The sequence below is a fragment of the Spea bombifrons genome, chromosome 3 (assembly GCF_027358695.1).
Source record: "Spea bombifrons isolate aSpeBom1 chromosome 3, aSpeBom1.2.pri, whole genome shotgun sequence".
NCBI classification, from domain to species: domain Eukaryota; kingdom Metazoa; phylum Chordata; class Amphibia; order Anura; family Pelobatidae; genus Spea; species Spea bombifrons.
This window is the reverse complement of record NC_071089.1, coordinates 38,221,902-38,249,634: the sequence shown is the minus strand read 5'-3', so window position 1 is coordinate 38,249,634 and position 27,733 is coordinate 38,221,902. Positions and strand designations below refer to the sequence as shown.

At 40.9% G+C, this 27,733-nt stretch overlaps 1 protein-coding gene across 1 annotated transcript in view; it reads left to right on the top strand.

Moving 5' to 3' along the window:
- Positions 1 to 27,155, top strand: part of THEMIS (thymocyte selection associated) — a 37,840-nt gene extending 10,685 nt beyond the window's left edge. The window contains exons 4-5 of the mRNA XM_053460716.1: positions 618 to 1,639; positions 26,861 to 27,155. Coding sequence (XP_053316691.1) covers positions 618 to 1,639; positions 26,861 to 26,896 — 1,058 coding nt within the window. The 3' untranslated portion in view covers positions 26,897 to 27,155. The remainder of the gene's footprint in view (positions 1 to 617; positions 1,640 to 26,860) is intronic.
- The last annotated feature ends 578 nt before the right edge of the window (positions 27,156 to 27,733 follow it).

Genomic DNA, 27,733 nt, shown 5'->3' with positions numbered 1-27,733 from the left:
ATGTACTGTATGGCTCAGTATATAGTGATGGGAGTTATGCTCTACTTTGGAGCATGACTCCCATCACTACATGCCAAACCAGTAGGGTGCGACAGGATACAACATCAACAAGCAAGGAAGCAGGATCGGAGGTCTGTATTAATAGACCTCCCTCTCCCTTAATTGATTTTAAGCCGTTAGAGGGAGATTCTTGATCTCCCCAACCAACCAAATGAGGAGCCAACAACCTCACCTATGTGCAAGCAGGGAAAAGAAAAATGCTGGTGCACTGAGCTAGGCCCAGGCTCAAATAATACAAATGTGTAACATTAAGCTATCAAATAGGCATGAGCATGCTGCAAATAAGCCTGGGACTAGCTTAGCGCACCAGCATTTTTCACATCACCCACTTTGTTTATGATGTATTTCCCCTTCCACACTCTCATTTTCTGTTGTAAGTTTGTCATAATTATGTATACCTCCATAGTAAATTCCATAGTAAAGTACTATGGAATCTGTTGATGGTGTACATATTAAGCAAATATTAAGTATATAAGGCTTAAAGGAATGAAGTAATATTTATAAGAATTTAAAGATATTTGAGATATTGTAAATAAATGTATCTGTTTATTTTGCAGTTGGAAAGGATGTTATTAATATTTTGTCAGATCTCGATGTTGAAGTCAAGGATATTACTCAGAATTTCGATATGAAATATTTTATCCAGACAGTGGATACAACACTTGGAATCTTTGAAAGAACCTCTACAGAATTCCCCATGATTGTGGAAATCATAGGAGGTCCATTAGGAAAACAACCTCCTACCAATCTGTTGCGTCATGGAAAGAAAATGATAATACATGCAAAGGGTCAAGAACTTCGTGTTATAGCCTCAGAGTTAAGGAGTAATAATACAAAGAAATATTTTCTTGTTCCTTCTTCTTACAAAGGGAAGTTTAAAAGGAGACCGAGGTTTTTCACCACTGTCTATGATTTAAACATTGCAAACAGATGCATGGATGATCTCTGTGTAGTAGCCACCAAGACATCCCAATCATCCCATGAACAGTTTTCCTCAGTTTGTGTTGGAGATCAGTTGCAAGTGAAGCATCTCCAGTCTTGTGAAGTGATTTTTGATGCTAAAACTACCATCGTTGATGCTTTGGTATGTGCAAAAATGGAAGATAAATGTTGTGTAAAAGTGACTCTTCCGTTGTACATGGAAGGCAATTTTATGGAAGTGGTACATGATAACAGGCAGTACTACATATCAGAACTGTGCAAACATTTTCAATTTCCTGTGACCATCAAAGTCTCTGTGAGAGATTTGTTTACAGTGGGAGAGGACGTTTTAGCCAGAACATCATTGTTGCAACTTGAAGAGCAAATTACAGACTCATATTTGCTTGTTAGCTTTTTGGACAGTCCCAAAGAGGTTTGGGAACTTCCGGTTAACCGACTTAACTTATCTCTTCAGGTGATCAGTAAATTTTATGGTGATACCTACTCATCTCCAACCAGGACCTACATAGAGGAAATCAATGAGCAGGATTATTACATGTTACGGAGATATGAAAACCAGGTGCAGCTTCCACCGCCTAGGCCTCCGAAGACTCCTGTTTCTGCATCATTCAAATCTAAAAAGATTATGACCCCTGAGGTAATATTTTTTATGTTGTCTATCATTGATGTTAAAGTTAACAGAGGCATTTACATTTGCAAATGAAATTCCTGAGTAAGGTTATACTTTTTTTTTCATTTTTACTGAGTACAAAAAAATTGGAAATGTCTGCGTGAATGAGTGATTCTAGTTTTTGTGGGTCAGGGAGAGCTGGCGGTATGTGTGTACGAAAGAGTAGTTAGATGACCCCTGGTACACCTAGCCCTAGTGCCAGCACCCTCTAGATCAAAAATGGCCAAACGCTGTCAGATGATAGCAGAAGATCTATTTTTGGTCTAGCAGAAAGAGAGGAATAACATGGATGTTCTTCTTGTGGACCTTACTCCGCCTTATGCCCAAGTGGAAAAATTATATGGTCATCGACAATGTTGTTGATGGCGACAATTACCTGGATTTAGATTGAGCCTGTCAGGTTCCACCCTACTCAGCCTGGAGTATTCAAAACCTTGCTATGCTCAGGTTGTTCTAGAACTACTAGTGGCCGCCCTTCTCCCTCTGGAGCACCCAGACCTCATGATTGCAAACAGCTGTGCCTTGTTACCTGGATTAACCCTGCCTATATAAACCTGCTCTGCCCTTCACTCAGGGCCTTTGCATTAATTTGTTTGGACTGCTTTGCTCTGGCCCTGTACCTGACCTTTTATTGTTCCTGCCGTATGCCCCTCCAGAGGGCTTCCTGCCGTATGCCCCTCCAGAGGGCTTCCTGCCGTGTGCCCCTCCAGAGGGCTTCCTGCCGTGTGCCCCTCCAGAAAGCTTCCTGCCGTGTACCCGGCCAGTAGGCTTCCTGCCGTGTGCCCCGCCAGTGGGCTTCCTGCCGTACTTGCTTGTCCTGCCAGTTTCTCAATACAGCCTTTATCCTAGTATTCTGCCTGTAGTGTCTTTCTTTGCGTCTGTCTGTATCATCCCTCAGCTATGAGGCATCGTGGGGTACAGACAGAACCCTTAGTATCCCCTGCACCTGGACTCCTACCCGACCTGCTTGCCCGTTTCCTGACAGAATGCAAAGGCCATATCAAGAAGTCCGCAGGGATACATGCAGTAGTAGCACTACTGGCGGAATGTGTTCTTCACCTATGCAAGTCTGTAAGGACTGTGTTAGAAACCAACAAAAAGACACAGACCAAAGGAATTAAGGCATCTAAGAAGAGCTATAAGCGAGAGCCACTTACCGAAGAATACATTTCTTTCAGGAACCGGGCAAGTAGGTGCCTGCTTAGGCCACACTGCTGCTGCTCATCAATCTTCTTCCTTAGGCTGGGTTGGTCAATTCTTTAAATTTTTCATATATTGTGGAAATTCAGTCCTGTACAAAGTGGTTTGCTGTACCTTTCTGCCTGTGCCCGCCCCAGCCCAGTGTCCTATGGACGTTGCTGCTCCTCTGTCAATTCTTTTACACCCCCAAAAGTAATTTCTGAAAACCAAAATTTTTTCTTGCCGTCCACAATTCTATGAAACGGCAATCTAAAACATATTTAATGATTAATGTTTTATGTACTGTATGTGTATCATCATGAAGAATCTGCAGTGTGACACTTTTATTTTAACTGCCTACTTCCTGGAACAAACATCATGTCTCTGTCCGCTGTCACTCCAGAATAGGCAGTAAACAGATATCTTTACAACAAGAGGCACAAATCCCACTTAATACAGGATGCTTTTAAAAACAATTATTTTTTTTAAGATATGTAATAAACCCTTTGTTTCCACTGACACTATAATCAGTACAAATTTTGACCTGTTTGGTAACTAGCAAAGTTACTTTGACATCCTGCTAACATGGCATGTCTTAACAATCTCTTCTATCTTTTATGTTGTGTGTTCTCGGTAGGTATTTTTTCCCATTTCTTTCTCCATACTGATTTTTCAAACAAGTGTAACTGCTTACGGGTTTTCTTTTTTCCTGGTGGCAAAGCTGTATTTTTTTATTTCATCAGGCATCTTGCTTGGCTTCAATAGCTTAATCACATGCAAGGGAATTACTGCACATATTTTTATTGCTTTACAATAGTAGTATATTTCCAGCAGTTTTCTGAATGATTCTGATAAAGTGTGTTTCTTCATACAAAAAAGTATGCAATGTGAAAGAAAATAAAATTTCAGAGGAATGGGAATATTGTAAAAAGAGAGCTGGCCTATATAAACTGGGTAAACAGTATAAACTTATTTTGAAATCAGCAGAATTTCTATCTTGTTCAGTGGCACACAGGGAGAGATTTGCAAAGCAGTGACAAGTTCTAGAGCGTTACTGGAAGATAGAACATTATCTCAATTTCCTATGTTACTCTATGGGGGCTATTCTGCAGAACATACATGAGAACTCATAGCAGGAAAATGAGGCTCTGGAGAACGTAGTAATTTTTTATTCACTGAATAGTGAACTTAAACTCCAATTTAAGCAATTACATTTTTCTGGTAGTAAATATTAAACACAAACATATAGACTTTAAAAAGCATGGAATATATTTATAAGGCCTACCATGTTTAAGTTATTTTTCATGACCTATGAAAAGGGTAGATTTGGTTTAAAGAGCCTTAGACTAACCTACTCTTCTGCTACTGCGGGTCACCCTTTCTTATGAATTCATTGTCTGGGGTTATGATGCCACTAGTCCCAAGCAATGCACAGGGCAGCTGTGATCCATGAAACTCAAGACAATGTAAAAATACTGACAAAAAAATATTGACATAAGCCCTCATTTTTCACATTGAAATCCCCAAATAATGGGTAAATAAGGAAAGGTATTCAATTACAGTGTTAATTACTGCAGGGCGACAGAACATGGCAAAAAGCCTCAACAAGGCATTAGGGAAGGAAAGAGGAACCAGTTGATTTTGGTCCCACCTAAAAAGGTACATTTTGGCAGTATGCCTCTTTTATTGGAGATTACAGTGCAAGAGAAGCTCCAATTGGACCACCAGTAATTGGAATTATAGTTATAACAATAGTGTAGGGAAAGCAAGAGTGCTTTCAGGGTTAGGGAGTATCAATGGCATAACAGAGGCTGCCACATTATGGGCCCCCAACACCAGCACACGGCAAACTTCTGTCCCCAAAGCTGGGTATACCACTGGGCTGGCTATGCTCCCTCTGTCCCTGTATGCTGGCTAAGTCTGAGTGCTGGGATATGATTATGGGATATATCAAGCTGGAGCAAAGATGGCACATGCAGGCTGTTTGGGGGCACTGAAAAGCTGCTTAGGACAACCTGTTTGGGAGCAAAGGAGATACAACCTGTTTGGGAGCAAAGGAGGTACTCACAACCTGTTTGGGGGCAAAGTTGGCACTGTGGGACATGTTGCTTGGTGAAGTTGGAGGGTCCTGGGACAACTTTCGCACCTGGACCCTAGTGGTTCTATTTTTTTTTTTTATTACGTACAAAAAACATACACACATACAAGTTTAGACAAACAGCAAAGTAATAATTTAAATATTTAGAATTGACGCAATAAATTCTCATATATATATATATATATATATATATATATATATATATATATATATAAGAAATAATGTTCAGCAGTTAGCTGTAGGGATTGGCTTAGGGGGACTCCAAGCTGATGGAAATTATAGCCACAGGGGGTGAAAAGAGGGGGGAAAAGAGTTAAAAATGAAGTTCCCATTTCTTTAAGGTTTTATCAGCCAATATATTACATATATTACATTTCCCCAGGAATAGACCTTTTTCCATATGTAGTTGATATTCAATTTGAGCTTTGAGCTCAGACCAGAGTGCAATTTTTTTGCTTTTCCAGTTTATAACTATAGTTATTTAAGCAGCAATTAAAACATGGGAAAGCAAATATGATTTTATATTATCCAGTCTAGGCCAATTTAGATGGAGAAGAAATATTTCACTATTTTGTCTCAAATCCATTATCCCCAGATACACTAAAATGTTATTAACCATAGTCCAGAAAGGGCATAGGCTAGAACAATGCCACCAAATGTGGATATAAGTGCCTTTGTCTAAGCCACCTCTCCAACAAGTATTTTTGGGGGCGGGATAACATTTGTTTAGTTTATCTGGAACTAAATACCATCTATAAGAAAGCGTAGATTTTGACAGTGAATATATTGTTTTTTAAATGAATTATAACTTTGTTTCAGGACTCTAGATCAAACTCCCATTTTTTTTGCGCAATTGATTTACACTTGGAAAAATCTTTAAGATCAAAGGGATGGCTATGATATATCTGGCTGATTTTTGGGTCCTCAGTGAACATCTTAATCAGTGTAAAGCATGCTTCAGGATGTGGTGAACAGTAAAGTTGCTGTGCACATTAGCACAAACCTTTGTTTTTAGCAGCTGAGTGTTTTGTTTGTGGTTTTATCTTGGAAACGAGCTTAAAAATGGTAATCTGTTTTTTCAGAGGCAACATAATTTAAAAAAACAAAAATTCTATGCTTTTTTTCTAATATAAATTCTTATGTTTCGTTAGCTATTTTAATTGTTCTTTTACAATATAGACTAAACAAGTAAATTAAGCAGGGAAGTTTAATTTCAAACTTCTTGCTTTTGGGTGTTGAGAGGTGTTTAAACCACCCTTGGCGAGTCCTCTTTGATTGAACCATTCAACTCCGACACAGGGGACATTAGATTTGGTGCTCTTTGTCGGAAGAACTTTCAATAGTCCTGACGATGCCAAGTTTACATAAGGTGAAATGTGCATCGGGTCTTTTCTGTTTGTTGCACTACCTATTGTAGCCTGGCTGTCCAGATATCTAGGTTGGTGTTCTGACAGCTCTTAGCTAGTTATGAATCATAGCTAGAATTTTATTACCAAGGGCAGGTAAATTGTTTTTAGCAACCGCTCGCCCCCCCTTTGTCACCTCTGCTCCCTACCGCTGCCCTGACTTTGGTGGTGGGTGCTCGAGGCTTTGGTCGCGGTGAAGCTGCGTGTGCCGTGGGAGAACAGCAAGACTAAAGCCTCACGCTCCCACCAGAGGACTTCACCAGGGAAAGTGAACTGCAAAGGGGGGGTAGATAGTAAGGAGAGGGGTTGATAGTAAGGAGGGGGAAGAGATTGTGAGAAAGGGAGGAGATGGGGAAGAGATTGTGAGAAAGGGGGCAATAAGAATCTTGAAAGAGAGTGAAAATGAGTAAGATAATGAATTAATGTGTGGATGAATTGTGTGAATGAGTGAGAGAATGAATGAATTAGTGTATGGATGAATTGTGTGAATACCTGAGAGAATAAATTAATGTGTGGATGAATTGTGTGAATGCGTGAGATAATAAATGAATTAATGTCTGTATGAATTGTGTGAATGTGGGAGATAATGTGTGGATGAATTGCGTGAATGAGTGAGTATAAATTATCCCCTTAAGGACAATGGGCGGTCCCAAAACCCATTGAAAACAATGCATTTTGAGCCTGTACATGTACAGGCTTTGTCATTAAGGGGTTAATGTGTGGATAAATTGTGTGAATGAGAGATAATTAATGTGTGGATAAATTGTGTGAATGAACTAGAGAATGAATAAATTAATGTGTGGAGAATTAATTATGAGAATGCATTAATGAATATGTGTAAATGATTTGTGTGAATGAGTGAGTGACTATAAGTGTTTTGTGTGTATCATAGATGTTTAAGGCAAAGATGGCACAAGCAGGGTGTTTGAGCTTTGGGGACCACGATGGCACGGGCAGGGTGTTTATGGGACAAAGATGGCACAGGGCGGGCTGTTTGAGATATCAGGCTGGGCTGTAATTTGTGTGTGTAATCTGGGTGCTGGTCAAGTTCTATGTGGACACTAGGGCTGGCTTGGGGTGTGCAACCTGTTATCTATGCCTGTAATTTTTTTTATCTATACCTTTAATGCTGAGTTTATATGTGATTTCCAGTTGATCTGTACCTGCGAAGCTGGTGTCAGGAACTGGGTCTATACAGATGACTGTAATGACCCAGAGCGCCCAAAGATGGAGTTCAGGAGTTATTGCGCAGTAGAGGAGTGGGACAGGGCCTGGTGCAGGGTGACGGCACTCTCCAGGGTGTTGAGGACCTAGGGTTGCGCAGCAATATACCAGCGCCGTGACCTAGCAGCGGATGTTGTCCAGAACAAAACAGAACTTGGAGATATCCTACAGGCACCCTGGAGCAGGCATGAAACATAGCACTAGACTCATGTGCAGGATGCTGCAGGCTGGGAGTAGGGAAGCTAAGCAGAGACATAGCAAGCAAGGGGGACAGAGCGAGCAAGAAACATAACCAGACAATACATAGAAGGTACAGGACACAACAAAGGACAGGTAACAAGGAACACATGCATGTGGGGTATCACTGTACTCAGGAGATGTTGCTGAACACATATTGGGGTGTCGTGTGACAGCGGCATATACCAGGAGCTGTAAATTCATATGTAAAGTAAGTGTGTGGGTGAAAAATACACACAAAAAAATACTACTGCAAACTTTGAAAAAATGCTGGTGGTAAAATGTGTGCATGCAAAGAGTTAAAATACCAGCATTTAAAATACCTTGGAGTGTCCAGTTTTTAAAAATATATGGCTTTATTGGGCACACTGAAATGGCCCGGCTCAAAGATGTACCAAATAGGGCATGGGCAGTTGATCGCCAAACGCCAAAGTTCAACATTGAAAAATGTGCATGCCCCAAATGTGGCCCTTTTGCCCCCAAACAGACAGGCAAAATCATTCATGTGAGGTATCGCTGTACTCAGGAAATGTTGCTGAACACAAATGCAAAAAAATTACTACCACAAAGTTTGACAAAGACTGGTGGTAGATATGGTGCATGGATAGAGTTAAAATACTAGCATTTGAAATACCCTGGGGTGTCTAGTTTAAAAAAATATATGATTTGATGGGGTAAATTGCATTGGCCGGCTTCAAAGATACCCGAAATGGCACATGGGGGGGAAGAATTACCAGATTTGGAAAAAATGGGTTTGAAATAGCAAAACGCTTCCTGTACTTATTGCCCATAACCATAACCTGCCCCATAAAAGCAAAAAAACATAAAAACATTGGGTATTTCTAAACTCAGGACAAATAGTAGAATCTATTTCGCAGTTTTTTTCATTACCTTTTATAGATGAGTAAAAGATTTTTCAACTAAAAGTTAGAAAAAGTCTTTTTTTTTCTAAATTTTTCACCATATTTTATACTTTTTTTTAATAGTAAATAATATGATACAATCAAAACAATGTCATCTTAAGAAAGCCCTTCTTGTCCTGTCTAATATATAACTTGTGTGGGTTCAGTAAACGGGAAGAAAATTACAGCTAAACACGAGCAGCGCAGAAATGTTAAAACGGCCATTGTCACGAAGAGTACATCAGCCTTTATCACGAAGGGGTTAAGGTACATTATTGTTACCAGTGTTTCCAGTTATATATTATTGTTGTTACGTCGGATCTGGCACCACAGGTGATGGACCCACAATGCAGGAATTTCCAATAAACAAGCCGGGATCGGGGCAGGCAGCACAGGAGCGAAGTCAAAGAACAAGAGCCGAGGTCGGGACAGGCAGGACAGGATCAAGGTCAGAAGAATGAAAGCCGAGGTCTGGTACACGTGAAAATCAATCAGAAAGCACTAGCAAAGCAAACACCCTGAGAACAATAATATGGACTCGTTGAACGGGCACGGAAACACAGGACAAGGAAGTTTAAATAGAGCCAATGGCGGGAGAGCAGGTAAGATGACGCCATCGCGACCGGCGCAATAATAGCGTTGTTGCGATGGCAATGATACAACAAACCTCCTGCCTGTGTTACCTCCGCGAATGACGCGGAAGCGCCACACAGGCAGGAGAGGTAATGTAATAGCCACCGTGGACATGTAACGGCGATCGAACACCCGATCGCCGCCGACATGCCTGCGGCGGCTCAACCAGAAGAACCACCAAGTCCTCTCTGCCTGTGTTGCCCCCGCAAGCGACGCGGAAGCGCCACACAGGCAGAAGAGGTACTGGCCGGGCGCCGCGAGCATGTAGCGGCGGATCGTCTCTCCGATTGCCGCTGATATGCTGCGGCAGCCCGATCAAGGCTGTCATTGGCTGGGAGGCGTGCCTGCTCGATACGCATGCCCCCTCGTGTGCGTGCCGAGTGCACGTCTGTACACGAGGAGGACGTGCACGAGGAACGCCGTAGGACCCCGGCCGGACAGGTAGGTGTAACAATTGCACTTGTTTGCACTTTAAATAATGTCTAATTAAAACTAGTTTTTTCCCTTTCTTTTTTGTCGAGGGGGGCGCCAGATAAGTAGTCCGCACACCTAAGGCCAGCCCTGATGACAACTTACCTGTGATAAAAAATTAAATGACAGAACGTAACTGGAAAGATTTGTGGAGCCGTGTATTAGCAAACCATTTGTTGCACTAAATTGCAACTACACATGTCATTTGAATAGAGAACATTTGAGTAGAGGTGAGGGTTAGGAGTCGGAGGGAACAAAGGGGTTCCGGTGTATTAGAAAGTTGATCAACCAAATCATATCTGGTTGGTAGGTATATGAGAATAGTACTAGAGAGGTCAGGGACTGAGGAGAAGAGAAGAAGGAAGAGGAAAATTAACAACCTGCCTTAAGGAATTATTCTGCTAGGAATTTAATGTCACCTAGAACAGATTGAAGTTCTTGTTTGGCACAGTAGAGTAGAATATTTATTTTGAAGAGGGTGGCTGCTAAAACCCCAAAGTTTATGAGACAAAAACAGAAATCCAGAAGTGCAGAATGGGAAGGTTCAATGTAAAAAAAAAAAAAGCTGGTGATGATTAATAGTGATTAATAGGCAATTGAATAATTGAATAATTTTCTAAGCTACTATGACAAATAGTTTAGGAGTTGTTTTATAACCAAATGTCAAGTGTACAACAAAATAATATGACTGGTGCCGTTTAATGTCATGACGGTGCTACAGGGATGAGTAGGGTTAAGTCATCCGAGAATTAACGAGTTGGGATGTATATAGATTGACATTGTCTGTTTTTGCATATGGCATAGGGCATTAGTCTAAAGAAAAACAAGAATTTATAATGGGTGTCAGGGAAAAAAATCAAAGATTTGTTCCCCCAACTTCTGAAGGGAAAGGAGGGTAGGAGAACAGCACTCACTTAACCCCAAACATAAAAAATAACTTAGTTGTGGCAGCATGTTTTAAACTGACTATAGCTTATAGACGCTTCCGAAACGCCTGTACCACACTGAACGGATAACAAATGTATAAAATCCAATTCAAGTAAAACAATTCAGTAACGTGGTTTATTCCAGCTTTCTCGGAACGTAGAGTTCGGTTAGAGTACAGAGACAATAAACTGGATCACTATATAGTTTAATCTGACATTGTCACAGTGCTTATGTACAAAAATTATATGAACAAAGGTGACGCAAAGTATCCGATACAGTTTGTAAAAATAAACATTGAGAAACACATAAAAACCTAACTATACAAAATCCATATAGGTCATCTGCGGGAACCTTAATGTCCTTGTTGAGTTTGAGGATTTTCGGTGATGTTACTAATCCATAGAAAGTTCCAAGAGAGGTTCTCAGATTTTCCAAAAAACAGTCCATTTTATCCCCTGGTGAGATGTTCCGACCCTCCAGTGCCACAGAGAGACATCACAGGTCTAGTCCGTAGTATCACACACATATCAACTACATTTTAACATACATCTGTTAAGATTGACTGATCCCATTGTGTCCTGAAGATGACCCAAACCCATCATAGAAGATCATAACTCTAAATTCCATATCATGGGGGAGTTACCACTAATGGTCACTGAGGCTGAACCTGAATAAATTTATGGCAGAGCTCTGGTATGTACCTGGTGCGTACAAGGTGTGGGTCATTATGTGAGGCCTAAGAGGGAAAGCTGTTGGCTGTAACACACACCTGGCTAATGTTAACCCTTCCAATTCCAAGCCACTGTGCTAGCCCAACACAGGCTCTGCATGACATCTTGGCTTTCACATATCACTTTATATATAAGGAAAATACGAGCTATCATAGTGCAGTATACTAAACGCCTCTTGAATAGTGCAGCCTATCGAATCGAGGGTCATAGATATCAGAAAAAAATGAGGGCATAATGAATCTGGGTTTACACTGACAAACTCCCACAATGTCTATTTAACAAAGCAATGCCATATATATTAGGAAGAAAAAAATGAAAGGAGTCAATATTAAAATGAGTATTTGTTTTTACTATAAAGGGTCACAGCATATGCTTACATTAAAAGTAGTAACAACACGTGAACATTTAGTTTTGTATCCACCATTTGGCACGTTTTCAACAGAACATGTAAGTCACTGTCAGGTTTGTGTTGGCTCCTCGGTATTCTAATCCCCTATGTCTACATCAACACGTTTCTCTATGAGAGCTTCATCAATGGATGTCTGGCATTGCTTCTTGTTGTTGGCCTGAAGGTGGCTTTTAAACTGGATCACGCTCTATACACGCTCAATTCCAGCTGCGACATTCAGATGGCAGAGTCAGACTTTGGTGTAAACAACATAAAAGCATGGATCCATCCTGCCTTGTATCAACGGTTCAGGCTGGTGGTGGTTTAATGGTGTGGAGGACATATTCTTGGCATCACTTTGGGCCCCTTAGTACAAATTGAGCATCATTTAAACGTGACAGCCTACCTTGGTATTGTTGCTGATTATGTCCATCCCTTCATGACCACAGTGTACCCATCTTCTGATGGCTACTTCCAGCAGGATAATGCGCCATGCACAAAGCTCACATCATCTCAAACTGGTTTCTTGAACATGACACTGAGTTCACTGTACTCCAATGACCTCCACAGTTACCAGATCTCAGTCAATAGAGCACCTTTTGGATATGGAGATTCGCATCATGGATGTGCAGCTGACAAATCTGCCGCAACTGCGTGATGCCATCATGTCCATATGGACCAGAATCTCTGGAGAATGTTTCCAGTACCTTAGAAAGCATGTCACGAAAAATTAAGGCAATTCTGAAGACAAAAGGGGGTCCAACTCGGTACTAGCAAGGTGTGCCTAATAAAGTGGCCAATAAGTGTATATCTGAATAAAAGATATACCGTATTGGCTCGGATATAGGCCGTCCCCGTATATAGGCCGCACCCTAAAAGTTTGGTGCTTTTTTAAAGAAAAAGTTTTTTTCTTTAAAAAAGCACCAAAAAAAACATGCTGCCACTCTGTCCCCCCCCGAGATATGCTGCCACTGTCCTCCCTCCCCGAGATATGCTACCACTGTCCTCCTCCCCCCCGAGATATGCTGCCACTGTCCTCCTCCTCCCCCCCGAGATACGCTACCACTGTCCTCCTCCTCCCCCCCTGAGATACGCTACCACTGTCCTCCCTCCCCGAGATATGCTACCACTGTCCCCCCCCCCCGAGATATGCTGCCACTGTCCTCCTCTGCCCCCCCTCCTTGACTTACCGGAGCAGACTCCCGGGTGTCTTGCGGGGCCGGCGGGGGAGATCTACGCAATACGCGTATGCAACTTCCGGTGCCGGTAGTCTGCTCTGGTAAGTCGGGGGTGGGCAGAGGTAAAACGCATCGTGCGGGCGGTTAGACAAAGCACGATGCGCTTAGACAACCTCCCGTGCCGGCACCCCCCCCCCGTGGGAAGTGCTGGCAGGGGAGGCTGTCTGAGCATATCGGGGAGTAGGATGCAGGTCCCCTGCACCTCTGCGGAGGATCTGTATCCTAACCCCGCTGCCTGCCCGGCGCCCGGGACTGCATGTCCCGGGCGTCGGGCGCTAGACCCCGAATATAGGCCGCACCCCCACTTTAAAGACTTAAAGTGGGGAAAAAAAGTGCGGCCTATATTCGAGCCAATACGGTATATTAGCTACCTAGTAAAAAAAAAACTGCAGGATATACAAAACATTTTTTACATGTTTAAATACATGATAAGTGATGAGGATTTTTCTATGCAATTTTTTAATGTAAGGATACACTGTGCTTCTCACAACCATTCTTAGGTTCCTCCACTGTGACAGGACCAACCCATACCCTGACTGGGTACACCCGCCAGACATTGCTTCCTTCTGCCCACAGTCACCAGGAAAACAAGACTTGGATTGTTGGGTGGAAACAGCATTAAAGGCAGCTGGAAACACAGCTCCAAAATTGGTGGCACTGTAGTATAGCAATACAGTGCTTTACTATCCTGGAAAGAATAGCACCGAGGCACCCAATAACAAGACAGAACTCGTATTGAGGTAAAACAGGAACTGACTGTTTTGGGAACAGCACATATATTTATACAGACAATATAATTGGATCAGGAGTATAATCCCATCAAATACCAGACAGCCCAGGACCTCCATACAATTCTATGGCCAGCAATGCCAACACAACAAAAAGTCACTACTTTTGGGGTGATCCCGAGGAAGCAGCGTCAATACTGGGGTACCAATGGAGAGGGAGAGCTCACCATCCAAGGAAGGTTTTTGATCCAACCTCTGGATCCTCTGGATCCTGAACAACAGCGTCAGAAAAGTCCCCAGGAATGGTCTGCACAGTTCCAACGGGCCAGAGTTCCAACGTTTACGTTGGTTCTTCAGTATCCTGACCTTGGCATGTTATCTGTTTACCCTGACTCCTGGTATCCTGACTTTGGCTTGTTTGACCATGTAACCAGGATGGACAGGCAATGATGTTGGAGTGGTAACCTGAGATTAGATAATGGACAAAGCTATCAGGAAGAGAAAAAGGGCGAGGGAACACATAACCATTAAATTAAATGATTGGATTGATTTATTTTTTTTTCCTTCCACTCACTTTTAAATTTCTTTAACAATGAAAATAAATTATTAACATTAACAATGTGCGGTGCGGGGAATTCTCTCTGACAGCCGGGGAAGGTCTGCAGACAACCCCCACTGCTTGCCACACCTCCTTCCGGCTGCAGCGTAAGTTGTCTACACGAATCGCGTAGACATCTACACGCTGCGCTGCCCCGGCTGCATGACAGGGGAGTCAGAAGCACCGGTAAGTTTGGGGGGGGGGGTAAATGGGGGGCATAAGGCATTTCTGGAGGCAGAGTGTTCTATGAAATGCCTTTTAACCCCCTTAATGCCCCTCTGCCTCCAGAAATGCCTTAAACCTCCCTATATGCCACTCTGCCCCATAATATGCCTTTTAACCCCCCTTAATGCCAGAGTGACATATAGGGGTATAAGGCATTTCTGGAGGCAGAGTGGCACATAGGAGGTCAAAAGGCATGTCATGGCGCACAGTGGCATATAGGGTTAAAAGGCATATCATGGGGCACAGTGGCATATAGGGAGTATAAGGCATTTCTGGGGCAGATGTGCATAACTGGGGGGGGCAGGTTGGAAAATAGATGGAAATAAAACCAAAATATTTTTCTCAATCATAGCTTTTATTAAAAAAAATAGTTTACATGAATTAACATTTACTGGTAAAACTTTTTTCCTATAGGGTCGTCTTATATTCAGGCTTTTTCTTTTTTTCCTAAATTAATATTCAGATTTGGGGGGTCGTCTTATAATCAGGGTCATCTTATAATCTAGCAAATATGGTGTGTATATATATATATATATATATATATATATATATATATATACACAACTGACCACATTCTGGCATGATTTAAACATGAATTCACACATCTTTGACTACTACATACCTGCACCATCCTTATATCTTAATGAAAGTGGATCTAAATTATTTATAAAAACATTGCAAATTGATTTGGAAACATTACATGCCCATTACCCCTAAACCCAATCGATCCAAAAACTATGGAGAGGGCCTAAAGAAGCACATCAGTAAGGACAAAAACTAAGTAAGAAATAGATACAATGAGATCATTTTTGGAGGTGAATAGCCAACAGCTTTATTCCAACATACACATCACTTGCAACCAAGCATTATAATTCAACAAAGCAATCAGGAAACTTCTGCAGATATGTTGTCTGACTCAGTGGCGGAACCACCGGGGTCGCAGGGGTCGCGACTGCGACCGGGCCCTGGAGTTCTGCCAGTCAGGGGGGCCCAAGGGGTGCCGAGCGGTTGCTGAAAACGACCGCTCGGCAACTCTTGGGCCCCCCTGACTGACAGAAATCCAGGATGCCTCTGCTCCCCGCCGCTGCCGCTGCTGCTGCCGCCGCCACCTGCCTCAGCGCTGCCCAGAGTGCAATGTTGGGAGAGTGAGGCGTTTGTCTCGGGTGCCGGTGCTTCACGCTGAGCGCCGGCACCCGATACAAACGCCTCACGCTCCCAACACAGGAGTTGACGGTAAGTGACCTACAAACGGGGGGTAGGGAGGGAGTGGGTAGATTGTGAAAAGGGGGGTAGGGAGGGAGAGGGTAGTTCGTGAGAAGGGGGGTAGGGAGGGAGAGGGTAGATTGTGAGAAGGGGGGTAGGGAGGGAGAGGGTAGATCGTGAGAAGGGGGGTTAGGGAGGGAGAGGGGAGATTGTGAGAAGGGGGGGTTAGGGAGAGGGGAGATTGTGAGAAGGGGGTTAGGGAGGGAGAGGGGAGATTGTGAGAAGGTGGGTTAGGGAGGGAGAGGGGAGATTGTGAGAAGGTGGGTTAGGGAGGGAGAGGGGAGATAGTGAGAAAGGGATAGATGGGTTGGGGTGGGGGGGCCCTTGAGATTCTCGCACCGGGGCCCTGAGGTTTCTAGTTACGCCCCTGGTCTGACTGTTGATTTTTTTAGACCATCAAATTTGTAGTTCTCAGATTAGCTATACGAACAGGTTAGTATCTTTTGTATTGTAAATCCAAGAGAGCTTTTTTTTGTATTGTCATTTTTCCTTAACTGTCAGCCAAATTAGGAAGCCACAGAACCAAAACAATGAAATGGCATTGAATAAAAGAAGATTAAGTTGAATTATTGGTATAACAGCAGAGGGCTTTCTATTAAATTAAAGGCCAAAGCCAGGTCCACTTAATGTAATGTAAATTGAGTTTTCAGTTTTAGAGCTTCAATTCAGAAACATAGTCATGTACATGTTTGATTTTTACAAGCATTTTAATTGTTGAATTAAATTGGTCTTTGACTTTCAAAATGTAGAAGCTTCCTGGGAAGAAAACAACAAAAAAAAATACTATATATATATATATATATATATATATATATATATATATATATATATATATATATATATATATATAATTTACAATCTTTTTATGTATTAATTAACTTATAACCTTGTGTAAAAAAGCACAATAAGACATTTTGGTTTACCCACGAGTGGTCAGTCGAGTTAAGGCTTGACTTGATTGACCAGACTCAACTGGGGTCGCATACCCTTGCATGCTCACTCATGTAATATTTACTAAAATACAAGTTATTTGTGATTGCCTGTTACTTAAAAAGTTTGTGAATTTCAGGGAAGGGCATTTTAAGGCATACCAATTGAAAGAAAGTCCACAGGGGCTTACTTGAAATTAACAAAATTTTATGAAAACATTAACTTTTCCAACAATAAATGATTATAAAATAATTAATATAACAATGAGGATCCCCAGGATCCTAATTTAAAAGGGTTGATGTCCGTGATTACCACCACCCCAGGCACGGTGGCCCTAGGGGTTATGTGGCAGACTAGATGAGCAGAATAGTTCTTATCCACCGTCACTTTCTATTTAAATAGTGCCCAAGTATATACCCTCACTCCCAGTAAAATGTTTAAAATGACCTTATGGTAGGCACCTCAAACTTTGCATCCTCCTCATACTTTGTATATACTTGCATATTTATGAGATCTTTAACCAGTATCTGGTCTTTCCTGATCACGTTCTGGTCATATCTCTCTTATATGTTGATGCTCCACCATGGTAAGGTGCCCTTAACATAAAACTATTATATAAACCAAAATACCGCATTGGCTCGAATATAGGCCGCACAACTAAAGTTTGGTGCTATTTTAAAGAAAAAAATATTTTTAAAGACAAAATACACATTAGTGGAATGGTAAAACAGTATTTTGTCTCTGCTTCCTAGAAGTGACACCCCCCCTCCGACTTACCAATGCACCCCCAGACTCCCTGGTGTCTAAATCCCTGAATATAGGCCGAATATATTGGGGCCAATACGGTATGTCTCACTCTGAAAATAATTTATGTAATAAATAATAGTAAAAGTATTGATCAATACATCCAGGCTGATGTCCAGGAAGTGTCCCTGCCGATCTAAAAAGGCTGAAAGTACTGGTACGTCCTAAGGGACATCTTGCCTCACCTTTCATGGTTGTACCAGTAGCCACCAGGTTAAATACCTTCGGTTCTGCCACACTAAAATGCCGATTTCACACTGCGGTAAATTTAACCCCTTGATGACAATTGCCGGTCTGGGCACGTCACCGAAAAACATGTTGTTAACGACAATTGACGTGCCAGGACCGACACGTATTTAAACGGGTGAAAAAATCGATCCGTGATCGATTTTTTCACTCAAACGGTGTTGCTCTAATGCCTCGACATCGAGGCATTGAGCAACACTAAAAAAAACATTCTGGCTTCTGCAAGGGCCCAGCTGTGCGAGCAACTTCTCTGGCCCCGCCCCCAGAGGAAGGAAGGGGGAGGTAGAGTTATGTGAGGACTGTGCTAGCTTCCTGTTCTCCTGCTGCTAGTGGCACAGACGCTGCTCGCGACCAAAGCACGGTAAGCAGAATGAGGTCTGATTAGAAGACGACCTCGATTATAAGATGAGGGGTATTTTTCAGAGCATTTGCTCTGGGAAAAACCTCGTCTTATAATCGAGCAAATACGGTAATTTAGGAAAAAAACAAAAAGCCTGAATATAAGACTACCCTATAGGAAAAAAAGTTTTACTAGTAAATATTAATTCATGTAAACAATATTTTCATATTTAATAAAAGCTATGATTGAGAAAAATATATATTTTTTTATTTCCTTTTATTTGCCAACCTGCCCCCCCAGCTATGCACATCTGCCCCCAGAAATGCCTTATACCCCCTATTTGCCACTCTGCCCCATGATGTGCCTTTTTATCCCTTACATGCCAGAGTGGCATATAGGGGGTTAAAAGGCATATCATGGGGCAGAGTGGCATATAGGGGGTTAAAAGGCATTTCTGGAGGTGTGTATATATATATATATATATATATACCGTATTTGCTCGATTATAAGATGACCCTGATTATACGACGACCCCCCAAATCTTAATATTAATTTAGGAAAAAAAAAGAAAAAGCCTGAATATAAGACGACCCTATAGGAAAAAAGTTTTACCAGTAAATGTTAATTCATTTAAACACTTTTTTTAATAAAAGGTATGCTTGAGAAAAATATTTTGGTTTTATTTCCTTCTATTTTCTAACCTGCCCCCCAGTTATGCACATCTGCCCCAGAAGTGCCTTATACCCCCTATATGCTACTGTGCCCCATGATATGCCTTTTAACCCTCTAAATGCCACAGTGCCCCATGATATGCCTTTTAACCCTATATGCCACTGTACCCCATGATATGCCTTTTAACCCTATATACCATTCTGGCACTTAGAGGGTTAAAAGGCATATTATGGGGAAGAGTGGCATATAGGGAGGTTTAAGGCATTTCAGGAGGCAGAGTGGCATTAAAGGGGTTAAAAGGCATTTCACGGAGCACTCTGCCTCCAGAAATGCCTTACACCCCCCATTTAACACTCCCCCTCCCTCCTCCAAACTTACCGGTGCTTCTGAGTTGGGGGGGCGCATAACACAGGAGGGTCCAGGTCCCCTGCATCTGAGCCCCAGGTGCTTAGTCCGGGCAGCATGTAGAGCTCCACGCGAATCGCGTAGAGCTCTACGCGCTGCCCGGACTAAGCACCGGGGACTCAGAAGCACCAGTAAATTGGAGGGGGCATAACACAGGAGGATGCAGGTCCCCTGCATCCTCCTGTGTTATGCCCCCCCCTCCAGTTTACCGGTGCTTCTGAGTCCCCATTGCTTAGTCCAGGCAGCGTGTAGAGCTCTACGCGATTGTATCGTGTAGAGCTCTACGCGATTATATCGCGTAGAGCTCTACACGCAGCCCGGACTACGCACCGGGGACTCAGATGCACCGGTAAGTTGGGTCGGGGGTTAACACAGGAGGATCCAGGTCCCCTGCATCTGGGTCCCCAGTGCTTAGTCCGGGAAGCGTGTAGAGCTCTACACGCAGCCCGGACTAAGCACTGGGGACTCAGAAGCACCGGTAAGTTGGGGGGGGGGTTAACACAGGAGGATCCAGGTCCTCTGCATCGCTGCGGGGGATCTGGATCTTAGTCTCATAATCAGACCTATTTGAGGTCTGATTATAAGACGATCCTGATTATAAGACGAGGGGTATTTTTCAGAGCATTTGCTCTGGAAAAAACCTTGTCTTATAATCGAGCAAATACGGTATATATATATATATATATATATATACCGGTAATTAGGAATACATTTCAGGATGTGATCCAGTGTGCTGAACATATTTTGTGCATTGGCATAATTTAGTAAAATGTATTTATTGAGCATGGATGTTCATTTTGGCTTGGACTTGTCATATGTTAATTCTCTGTTGTAGTTTACAGTGTATGAACTTTCTGAAGACCCTTTTGTCAGTCTTAAATGCTATTTTCCTATTTTCTTCTGTAAGAAAACACAGCTTGTATTCATTAATATTTAAGTTTTGTTACATATCTCATTTATAAAACATTCAAAATTTCAAGGATAAAAAACAGGAAGAGTTGTCTGCATCACATCTTCCTTCAAAGCAAATGAACTGCTGAAATATGCAGACCTTGGAATTTTTGACAGATCTAACAAACAATCCTCTAGAATATAGATTTAAAAATGTATTTCTGCCAGGTAAAAAATAAATTCCTTCAGCACCACCTATCTGCAAATTGAAATATAGAGCCATATTAATATACATAACTCATTTGAACCCGAAAGTTTTTGACCTCTTGAGAGTGACCTCTTTCAAAGATATATTCTGCACACATTGATTACTATTAGGGACTGTCAATGTTGGAGCAATTACACATCTCATCACATGTGATGTAACTCAAATTGGAATTAAGAGGTATGATGGTTGCTCACTTTTAGTATTTTATCTGTCTGGTAAATCAAATTCAGTGTCATCCTTAAATTAAAGTGAATATTTCTTTATTGCACAAGAGATAATTGTGCATGCTGATGGTTCCAGGTGCGCTGCAAGACATACAAGATGCCTAAAATTGCTTGTGTCATCAGGGGAAGATCAAGATCAAACGGATCCTGTTTAATATCACCAGGGCACCCATCCAGAATATATATGTATTTATAAGCTATATACCATACAGTATAAAATGAACTTTACAGTACTTCTGTATAATACATACCCACAAGATTAGGTTGGTGGATGATGATCTTTGAAACTGATCAAAGACCTAAAGAGTCATTAATCATTCATCAGATAACATTTTATTAGGTTAAAGTTATTAAAAAAATAAAATAAATATTGTAAAATAAAAAATCTGTAACCACTATCACAAAAAAGTGAAATATACCAGTGCCTCTAATGTGTAATAGCAGCACCAATATCAATGTGCTTCCCTCAATCACATATATATTTAACCATAGAATTAAAAAGTGCGCTTGAAAAAGCTAAATATACAATTTGCACAATTATATATATTTGTAACTCCCTCGGTACCGACTGCGCGCATGCAGAGGGCTGCTCGCGTGGCGGTTACCGGGGGTAACTTTTAACCTTTTCGATGCGGGCAGTCGGGTGTCCGACCACCGGCATCGAGGTCTGAAGGCAGGATGTGGAGGACTTGCTACCATCCGGCATCATAATGCCCGACGGAGCAGTGACCCCCAGTATTCTGTACTCGCCAGCTCCCAGTCCAGCGGCGTATCTCCTGACTGCGATGAAGGGGGCCCGGTTGGACTGGAGGTGGGGTTATGGGAGGCCGTCCAGAGCTGCTGTGATGCAGGCAGGGGGCGGAGCTTGAGATGAGTGCCGGATTTTAAAACCCCGGATATGCTCAGTCTGGTACCCTGTTGTGGTCTTCGTTGCCTGAGAGTTTGCTGAAGTTGCGTTATCTGAGTTTTGACCCTTTGCCTGCCCGACTACCCTTTGCCTGACTGACTACCCTTTGCCTAGCGATTTTGTACCTTTTCCTGAATCTCCTGGTTACCAGTTCTGGCTCGTCTGACTATCCGCTCTGAACACTGACCTGGCTTGTATGACTACCCGCTTTTGTGTACCGAACCGGCTATCCTGACTATCCTGTTTGTATTTACCCCTACATTGCTGAGTACATTCCTGGTTTCTATTGTCGATGTTCCTGCACCTTGCACTTCAACTCAACCTTTTATATATCTGCTTGCACCTGCCCTCCTCACTGTTGGAATCATCTAAGTCCCAGCCTCCTGTCACTAAGGGCCTCCTTTGGTGGTGGGCTTCTGGGCAGAAGAACTTCTGTGGTGTGTGTTGGTGTGAGTGGTCGTGACAATATTGTAGTATGGTATCATGTATCCAACATATAATCAAGCCTGATAAGAGTGTCTCTGCACTCCAACTGAAATGTGAGTGATTTGTATAATTTTTTTGTTATTATTAATAATGTGTGTGTGTTTTTTACCTTATGATATGGTTGGCCCCTCTATCTCACTCATGAGAAGGGTCATCTGCAACTGATCTGGAAGCACCTTTGATTTCCAGTTCAGTGCTGTTGAAGAATTTGTAAAATGTATTATATTATTTTGTTTAACTGTATCATTGCTCAAGGCACAAGCTTTAACTCCTTCAGTTGTGGCAGCATAAACAAACCTGTACTCGTACTTCAATTTCAAGACTCTTGAAAAAAACATACATTGTGTGTATTATCCCCAAGATATTTTATGATTAATATATACATACAACCTATATATGTAAACAAAATAACAGAGTATTGCAGAGTATGCAGTGATACCTTTTTTATTGGACTAACATAATATTTAAAAGACAAGCTTTCGAGACTTATCCTCCCTTCATCAGGTCTGAAGCATCGTGTCTACAGGAGTAATACGGCTTAACCCAGGACTGAGGGGATTAATGCATTTCCATTAGTAAAATCTTTCATAAATACTGTGGAAAACTACTGTAATTTAATTACTTTTGAAATATCTGCTTAATCTAGTGTATTTTAACACATTAGGATACTATTGGCCACTTGGATTTTAAAATTACTTATAGCACTCTGTAAGACTATTCAGTATCAATCATACCAATACACTACTTGAGCTTTTCCTGGCTTGTTTGGGTATAATACACTCTTGTGTTATGTATAATACGAAGAGTCGGGAGATATAACAGTGGTTTGAGCCCAACTACGGCTTGGCCCTTTCTCATGAAGTACATACTGCACTCAGGATTTTGGCCCTTGTGATCTCCTGTATAGGTTCTTGCCAGTGAGTTGGCCTGACTGGTGAGTTTGGCTTGATTCCAGCCAAGATAGTGTTACAAACTGCCCACCTCTGTCGCCTTTACCATGTATCATACATAAAAAGGGTCTATTTTCCTTAAAATAAATGTAAAATATGTTCTACATTACCTCTTATTTAACAAGTGTAAAAGACAGCGTATATTACACTGACACAGTACATTCACGATACAGGAAAATACTAATCTAAAAATTATCCACATACCTTAACGTTAAAAAAAAAGAAACTTTGAACATTAAAAAAACATAGTAAGAAAAACTCACCCTTCTTTTCTATTACTAATAGTAACCTCTATAGAATGTCTTAATTGGCCAGTTGGAATCTCTCACTAATAAAAGTCTGAAGGCAATTACTTAATTAGATATGAATGAGCACTGTTATGAACAGTTTAGTGTAATGTTTGAGTAGGAAATACTGGAGTTTAAAAAACATGATTTGGCAACCAATGATTTTAAGCAAATGTCCTATTTAACCTGAGCGTTTTAAGACATCACACAAAATCACGGCCCTGTGCAGGTTGTTCTGTGTATGCATCATGTTTTTGATTTAAATGGCTATTTCCTGGAAAACATTATTGAGTAAGTTATGTGTACTTATATTATGGAGCAAATAAATGCAACCCCCCCATAAAGTTGTTCCTGTGATATGTTAACAAACACCCTGTGTATGCTTTGTAGGAAACAGTTGATTAAGACATGTCTAAAAAGGGTCACTTATGCATCAAGCAGCCTTGGGAGCCCCCTGTAGCCACAGCCAAGTACATTTCCTGTTGATTTGTTATTTTTAACTGTGAATATATAGAGTTCTACAGTGTTAGCCATAGAAAGAGAACATTTTGTAAAGATGACACCCTTATTGGCTAACAAGTATAATGAATTGCAAGCATTCAAGACTACCTAAGCGTCTTTTTCAGGCATATTCTACACTTAAGGCAGAAATTGATCATGGGATAAACTGGAAAAAGACAGCGCTAAGACAAAGTATAAAAATAAGCCATATTTTATTATTATAGGTAAATATGTATCATATAAAAAACAAATATGTATAAAACACAACAAAGAACCAAGACACAAATAATAAATAATGCAAAATAAAAAATAGAAATAAATACAAAGATCACAAACAGATTAGATAAAATCCCCAGTAATAAAACACTCACTGTTGAGATTATACCTGGCCAGGCAAAGCGCCAAAATGCAGGACATGTTTTGTTAAGTAACTTCCTCAGCTGCAGAGACGGCGCATAATCTACCCAACAGAATGCTGTCTTTTTAACCCCTTCAGGACCGGGACGTACCTGGTACTTCCTGGTCATAGGTCACCGGTAGACTGGGACATACCAGGTACGTCATCCCCAAAAACCGCCCCCATATCGCCACAATCGTGGTGATCGCGGGGGCGCTGCTGCTTGCCCAGGAGTCTGGGCAGACCAGCACAGCCACTCAGAGCCCACCCCTGAGCCTGAGAACAGTCCCATGGAGTGATTCTGTAGGCTGAAACCACAGGCAGCTTCAGGGAAGGGGGTGGTGTGTTAATTGGGTCCCCAAACAAGTGTGGGGACCTGACATAACACCCCCTGCTGCCTGATCACTCCATGAGAGCGTCAGTGCAGTGTTAACCCCTTCAATGCTGCTGCAAATTCCCGTTTTGTATGGGGCTCTGTTGCTGGTGGTCTGCCTGGAAGCTGTTAGTAAGGAATCATCTCTCTGATGATCTTCTTTAAAATGTTTAGACAGTGTATGTTGATCATATCCTCTTTTTATATTGTACTTGTGTTCCTATATACTTTTTTTAAAAGCCCTACTTGTCCGTCCTATATATTGGAAGCCACAAGGACACTCCAAAAGATAGATGACAAAAATAGAGCTGCATGGCTTTTAAAGTCTATGGTTTTTCTTGGAGAAACCGAGGATTGGTTACACTTACCACACCTATGCCAACCTTTAAAGGTGAAAGAAAGTTAGTTTGGTTATTTGTGATCTACCTTAAAGCAATTTTTTAGACATGTCAGAAGGGGCTAAAATAGTTTTCAAGTTCCCACCTCTTGTATATTATATGACTTTTTGCAGGTAGAACATTACTCAAAATAGGATCATGTCTAATGATATGCCAATGTTTATCTAATATTTCTTTTATCTCTGGTATATGGTCTGAATATGTAGTAACGAACCTTACACTAAATTTATCGTTATATTTCTGTGTAGGGATTAATCCATCAATATTATTAATCCAAATTTTTTTTATATTTCTCACGTATCTTGTCTAAATAAATGAACTTGTCTCTATTCACACCTCTGACCTCCCTAAAAGCTTTCATAACCAATTTTTTATTATAATCTATCCTTAATAATCCCAGCTTGTTTATCAAAATCCTCTATTTTCGAGCAGTTTTCCCTTATTCTAATAAATTGATTCTTAGGTATGTTATTGATCCATTTTTTATCATGACAACTAGTAGGTATTCTTATCAACTGACTTAAAAATGTGGTAGTTTTAAAGTGTTTTGTTTCTTTATCTTTATGGATAAATCTAAAAATGTAATTGATTCTTTACTATTCTCATATGTAAAGACCAAACCTAATGTGTTTGTGTTTAAACTTGAGAAAAAATCTGATAAAGATTCTAAGCTGCCTTTTCATAAAATAAATAGATCATCAATGTAGCGTTTATATAAAGAAAGGTTGGCATGTCGAGGTGCACCAAAAATGGTGACCTGCTCTCAGTCAGCCAAAAATACGTTGGTATAACTCGGGGCAAAGCATGTGCCCATCGCCGTGCCACAAGTCTGTAGATAGCTATCACCATCAAACAAAAAATAGTTGGATTCTAGAATAAATTTCATACCGTCTTCAATAAAATCTTTTTGTAGAGGATCTAAAAAGTCAAAACCATTTAGAATATTCATGACACCTTTGATACCGTCATGATGTTTAATAGAGGTGTAGAGGGGCCTGTATGTCTGCTGTAACCAAAATAGAATTTCCAGGGTTCTTAATCATTAAGCTTGAATATTCATCTTTGGAAATAATATCCTTTTCTAAGGCCGAATGTAAAATAACACATAATTTTTCAGTAAATTTCAGGGTGGGATCAGAGTGTAAACGGATGCGACTGTCTGTATTTTGATGTATAAATGTATGAGCAATTTCTGCTTCAAATGTATAATATGACTGAAGAAGAGACTTAGGTAGTCTTAAAAGCCTGAAATCCATTATACTTCAGTAATATCAATAAAGGTATCATTTTAGGATGAAGATGACAGCTTGTGACAGTTTTCACGCTTGTTGTTGTTGTGTATAATGTACATACTTAAATTTTACCCTGGTTTATGGTTCATTCATCATGATCCCAGACATCTTGGTGCCTGATACACCACATCAAGTATGTTTCATAAAGCAAAGATTTGTCCAGCTGTTTAAATACCATATTTGCTCGATTATAAGACAACCCCCCCAAATTTTGAATATTAATTTGGAGGGGAAAAAAAGTCTGAATATAAGACTACCCTATAAGAAAAAAGTTTTACTAGTAAATATTAGTTCACATGTAAACTATTTTTTTATATTTAATAAAAACTATGATTGAGAAAAACACATTTTTTGTTTTTATTTCCTTTTATTTGCCAACCTGCACCCAGTCATGCACATCTGCCCCCCCCAGATATGCCTTATACTTCCACCTCATCTTATAATCGATCAAATGCGCTATATGTTGCAATTAATGTAGCATTAAGGTTATAGTTGCTATGTCTCAATTTTGCCTGTTTATCACCTCTTGCCCATGTATATATATTTTATTTTCATTATTTTTCTTTCAGATAGAGATACTCCAGAATAATGAGACAAGCTCCTAAGTCAAACAGGACATTCGACTTAGATCGACTAATCTCCTCATCTTCACCACTCTGCAGCTGTTCATATACAGTAGCTACTTTATATATTCCTTAAAATGCTATAGTTATCTTTGCCACTGCAATTTTTTTAAAAGTCAGAACTGTACCCCATTCAGGTAAATGGCAAGTGGACAGCTTATATCTCAGAAGAGAGATATGTTCAATACAGATGACTGTGTCTATCATATACTTTCAGATGTGCTGAATAACATCAAAGAGACAGCCTAGTTTTTTATTATTTTTAATTCATTTTAAAGTCCATTGTGCACATAAATCGGAGCAGCAACATTTAACCATTGACATTATAAAATAAGACTTATGTCTTGTTTCCCACCTCCTCCTGGTTGCCTGTACTGAAATTGCCCTCTTTGCTCTTCCCATGACTTGCGTCTCTCTTCTACCATTACCACCCTATACTACTATCCAGGATTTTACCTGTTCTGTACACATGCTCTGGAATTCCTTACTTCATTCAGTTAAAAAGTCTTCCATTTACTCTAACTTCAAAGGCTCACTAAAATCCCAGCTGTTCAGAGAAGCATAGTCTCAACCTACATCCTGGAGAAATAATCCATCTTCATCTTCAAGATCTCCACATCACCCTCGTTACTATCAAATCATTCTCATCCAAACAGTGCCTCTCCATCCATCTAATTCCATCTTAACCTCCAAGTAAATTTTACACTTCCAAGAGCAAAGTTCTCTCTTGCCTTTTTGTGCCAGTATGTTTTAATGCACATTAATCTTATTGTCAAAGTATACAGTATATTGTTAATTTTTCACTGTCTCCCTACAGTA